The 5494-nt window shown below is 33.8% G+C and overlaps 1 protein-coding gene across 1 annotated transcript; it reads right to left on the bottom strand.

The window, feature by feature from the left end:
• Nucleotides 1-1113: 1113 nt before the first annotated feature.
• On the bottom strand, nt 1114-4992 carry LOC114186101 (probable solanesyl-diphosphate synthase 3, chloroplastic). Its single transcript, XM_028074121.1, has 6 exons — nt 4474-4992; nt 4066-4199; nt 3353-3480; nt 3122-3225; nt 2109-2236; nt 1114-1962 (listed from the first exon to the last, which is right to left on the bottom strand). The coding sequence occupies exons 1-6, from the start codon at nt 4697-4699 to the stop codon at nt 1414-1416; spliced, it is 1269 nt and encodes a 422-aa protein (XP_027929922.1). The 5' UTR covers nt 4700-4992; the 3' UTR covers nt 1114-1413.
• Between the last annotated feature and the right edge of the window lie 502 nt (nt 4993-5494).

The raw sequence follows: 5494 nt of genomic DNA on the forward strand, positions 1-5494 counted from the left end.
TCTCACTAGAGGCACCTTTTGTTTTTTTTAATATATTATTGTTGATGATAAAATTTATGTTACACTTTCACATATATATTATTGTCATATGTTTTGAATTATATTATCACGTGTGCTTGTTTTGAAAAAAAAATGATGTTAGGAAATGAAAACTTTTTTTAATTAAAAAAAATAATTTATATATAAAAAAAATTGACCCTAAAATTTTTGTCCATTCCGTCACTGATTGGAATGTAAGAAAAAATGCTTGGTAAATCAAAAGAATTTACTATATCACATGAGTGAGTAAATACATTTCTATTCTTTATCTTTATTGTGCATGAATAAACATGCAAAAAGAAAGATATTTTATATTATGTTTTAATTATTGACAAATGTTAAAATTTAAATTTTGGGGGATGAATTAAATTTTAGGAACTTACATAGGACGTGTGGGTGTGCGCAAAAACTATCGTTTACAATTATTCTATATAAATAGGTTAGTCACTGCACAAACACACTGAAATATGAAAAAAAGGTGACACGCTTATGAGCAAGCAAAATTTGTGAATCCAAAATGTATGCAACAAATGTTTTGTTCATATGGCCCAAATTATTCAACCTAGACCTTTTACTATCACACCCTAGACCTTTTACTTTCACACGCACTTTTCTCCCACTAATGCACAATGTATCCTTTGGGAATCGAGCAAATCAAATTTCAAATTGATAACATTTCGTGTGTGGTTTCAAAACAACAAATCAAACAATTGGTAATGATAAAATATTCAATTGTGATAACTTTTGTAGATAGAAAGAATAAAGTATGACAAAAAATGAATTAATCATGTTTTAATCATATATTAATGCTTTAATCATATTTTTTTAGTTTTTTTTAATTTAAATTAAAATATAACAAGTATAGATATCAGCATGTACAAATACTATGATACGATATTTGTCCAATTAACATACAATATAAAAAAAAAATACTCATATCCGTTATCTGCTGATAACCATTTACAATATTTATTTTTTATCCATTACTGATTTTATCTGCGAATTTCCACATATACAAATTTTTATGACATCCTTAATTATTCCTTACTGTTTCATGATTCCAGGAAGGAAGAATGGGGGAAAGAATATACTGCAACTTGTATTGATAAAATAAAGGAATATATTATGTTCTTGCTCTTTACTTTTGAGGGAGAAGCTGCAAATATATTAAATTATGAGAATGTGCAATTGCTTTGTCCTTCGATGCGTATATAGGTACCCCAAAAGTAGCACAGGAGCAGAATTTGGAGGAATTCTTGAAATGACAACATGTTAAAGGCTCTTATCCCTATATATTAGAACCAAAAGAATGTTTTTGTGTTTTTTTTTTTTTTTTTTAAAACAGTGTGTCCTTATACTTCAGCATGCATAAGCTTATGCAATCCGCTGAAGGTTATATGCCACCATATCCTCAAGGGCTAAACGATACACACTCTGAGGAAGGCATTGGAGACTTTGAATTGCAAGATCAGCTTTCTCTTTGGCCAACTCTTGAGCCCTTTCAATGCTCCCACAACTCTTAACCAAATTGATGGCCTCATCAAGGGAACCATCCTCACTGAATTCAGACTCAATGATATCCCTCAATTTTGGTTCTTTCTCCAGTGCAAATATTACTGGTGCAGTAAGGTTGCCCTTGGCAAGGTCACTGCCAGAAGGCTTTCCCAGTTGCTCTGCTGATTGAGTGAAATCCAAAATGTCATCCACAATTTGGAAGGACAGACCCAGATTCCTTCCATATTCATACATTTTCTCAGTGATGCCGCTGTCGGCACCGCTGAAGATCGCAGCTCCCTTGGTGCTGGCCGCAATCAAGGATGCTGTCTTGTAATAGCTCTTAATTAGATACTCTTCAAGTTCAACATCACAATCAAACAAACTTGAGGCCTGCTTTATTTCCCCACTTGCAAAATCTTTGATCACCTGAAAAAGCACCAAATAGTTATGCAAAAGAACTATATAAAATGGAATTATGCATCTCTTACACCCTTCATAGTAACTGCCTCCTGGGTGCATCAATCACTTGTTTGGAATAGGGTGCCTAAAACAGGCATGGTGATGGAACTCACCTGGCTGATTAGTTTAATGACTTCAATATTTTCAAGGTTGGCTAGATACCATGATGACTGTGCAAACATGAAGTCTCCAGCCAGCACTGCAACTCTTGTTCCAAAAATTTGATGGATAGTTTTCTTCCCTGTTGGTACATAACAAAATGAATTTATTAAAACAGGAACTAGAATGTTCATGTTCTACTGAAGCAAGATATTTACAGATATATCTGACATGTGTATATTTGAGAACACAATTTTTTCAGTTTTCACTTGAATTCCCTTAAAATCATTAGAAACAGTTCCATGAGCATGTAATGAGAAATATACTCTTAGCTTCCAATTATATGCTATAGAATGGCACTAACAGCCTACCAAAATGGTATATTTTACCAAAACATGCATTGTTATTTTTGTCTGCTGTCATTGCTTAAAGAGATGAACTCCATGCAACCAATAATAAGAAGCACAGATGACACTTTTTTATTCTTTATTATGTGTAAAACTGGGTTGAAAGAAATCCATGTAACTGACGTCACCTAGAGGAATAAGACTTTGATGTTGTTGTATTAACAACATAAGTCCCATAAGTCCTTTCCAAGACATCACAAAAATTGAAGAGGCTTCTAAGCGTACACTTTTTCCTATTTCAGTGCCAAAATTTAATGTAGCTCTCCCTAATTTTCTTTCTTTTCTCCTCTTTGTAGAGATATTTTTCTTACACAAAGTGTGTGCATGCTCTTATTTTACAGAAAATCATTACTAATCAAAAACGTTCTGAACCAGATCAAAGACTATGATGGAACACATTTCAAACATCATGCAAGCCCGATAACCCCTGCTTTTCCACAAACATAACATGTAAAGGAAACATTTTATCAAATAAATTGTAACATGGTTATCCCAGCTTAAAAAAAGCTAAAAAGAAAATGGTGTGAGCAGAATTGCTTCATAGCATACATCTTACCAAATAAGACATAATTGAAAATCTAAAGCTAAGTCAGGAAAATTAAAAAGGGTCACAAGCCTACCTCTTCGAAGGTCACTCTCATCTAGTACATCATCATGTATCAAACTTGCAGTATGAATCATTTCAATGATCTCCGCTAAACGTCGATGCTTTACAGTAAGCTCCCTGCAATCAACCATTTCAATATGAAATTTTCAGAGAATTTTTAGGTACGACAAAGAACTTGTGCATATGCCTCTGTGTGTACGTGCGGACTTGTGTGTGTTTGAGAGAGAGAGAATTCTGTGCTTACTTCAAGCCAAGCAACTCTGCAGTTGCCCTTGCCACCAAGAACACCAGAGCTGGTCTCATCCTCTTCCCACCAGCACTAAAAATCTGCTCAGCTGCAGACATTAAAACTGGATTTTCTGCTCCTACAATCTATCAAAGCATCTTTATCATATATATTAAAACTGAGGTAACAAAAATCCAATGATCACATTTGCAAAGCAAAAGAAGCTAATTGAAAGAAGGTTCAGCAGGCAATAAGAAAGATAAGGACTTTGCACAAATTGAATGGATAAACATTCTTACAAAACAAAAAAGATCTAATAAGGGAGTAGTAACTTATGTTACAATACAATCAATTCAGAATGGTTTTAAAAAAATTATCCAATCTCAATAAATAAGTAAATAAAACTGAATATCATTAATCCCAAAACCTTACAATTTGTAAATTGGTATCAAGATGCAAAGAAACATGTAAATATCAAACAAAGCCGAAATAATGAATTTAATAAAGGTTAACAATAACAAAATCCAAGAACAAGTAAAGAACTTCATTGAAGCGCCTATTCTCCATGTTGCCTTCCTTTGAAAATTCTACACATTTCTGGTCTGCTGAAGGCACTCTCACTCACAATATATAGAACAACACAAGACTTTATGAGACGGGACAGAAACAGTCACACATAGTTCATAATAAATAAAACACCAGAAAGCACTCATCCCAAAAGCATTACTTACCGACTGCAGATTTTTATTGAGAGTTAACAAATCATCAGCAACCGCCTCAAAGAACCTAGCTGCAGAAATTGGGGTTTCTGAATAACCCTTCAAGTTCAATCCTTTGTTAAGGCCTTCAATTGCTTGAGTCCCCCCTATTCAAAAACCAAAAGATTCAATCTCTAGTTCCACGGCTGTAACCAACAACTACTTTTTTTTTTCATTCATACAGTACATGCCCTTAAAGTAACCCGAATCACTTCCATTGTCTTACGAGAAAACAATATAAATTGTACACAATCATTCAATTACAGTTATCACAAATGACGACAACCTCAAAATCCATACCAGGGATGGTTTCTGATTGATTGAGAGTGTACGATTTTTTACTCAAACAACAATGCATGAAATCAAAATCAAATCTTGTACCATTCACGGTAGGTTCTGCAGTCTTCATAGAAGAAACCCGACACTGAGTGTTCCTCCTCGTACAACAGAACAACCTACATGTTCCATGGCCTTTACCACACCCTTTAGAACTAACCCTGGCGTAGTTCCTGACTGTGTACCTATCAAAAGAAGCATTGGAAGAGCATCCACATGAGACCAAATTTTTTCCAGCAAAATCAATGGTTTTGCCTGTGACAGACATCATTCTGACTTCTGAGCAAGGCCCAGAAGCGAAAGAAGACAGTGGCGTGGCGGTCGCAATTCAAAAGACCCAGATGGAAAAGGAGGCGAAATTGACGTTATGTAGAGAGGCAGTAGCGAGGTGCAGCCATTGGAGGTAGAAAAGGAGAAGAAGAATGAAAAGGAGAAAAAGGGTGTTTGAGAGTCACAAGTTTTTTGAAGAGAAAAGAAGGAACACGAGTATTAGAGTTGAGTGAGTGGATCCTAAGAACCCACATGGGACTACGTCTCTTATCAGTTGGAGAGAGAAAGCTGAGAGTGAAATCTGTGACTCATGCTTCTTCATTAGGACATCAAATTGTATTGTGTGAACTCTAAACATGGGTGAAATGGTCAAATTGCCTCTCTCTAGTGTATGTTACTCTCACACCCATCATTTTAGTAAAAACGCAAAATTATTTAAGAAGAGTTTGGGAACTTGTATATATTTTTTTTATTAAACTAAATATTGGTTTAAATTTATATGACTTGTTAAATAATTTTCTCTTGGACAATTCTCTCAAAGAATTTTTATTGGAAAAGAAAAAGAGTGTTCCTAAACTAGATGTAATTGATATATGTTACAAAATTCTTACATGAGAAATTTTATAAATATTTTATTAGTCTAATTAAATGAATTTCTTTATTTTTTTTCTAGAAAAAAAAGTTTTATGAATTCTTTTTATAAGTAAAATAAAGTTTTAGCCAAACTTCATGAAAATATTCACAATGTATAAACTTACAGATGCTTATGAAAAAATCCATTAAAAACATTTTTAAT

The sequence above is a fragment of the Vigna unguiculata genome, chromosome 5 (assembly GCF_004118075.2).
Source record: "Vigna unguiculata cultivar IT97K-499-35 chromosome 5, ASM411807v1, whole genome shotgun sequence".
Classification (NCBI taxonomy): Eukaryota; Viridiplantae; Streptophyta; class Magnoliopsida; order Fabales; family Fabaceae; genus Vigna; species Vigna unguiculata.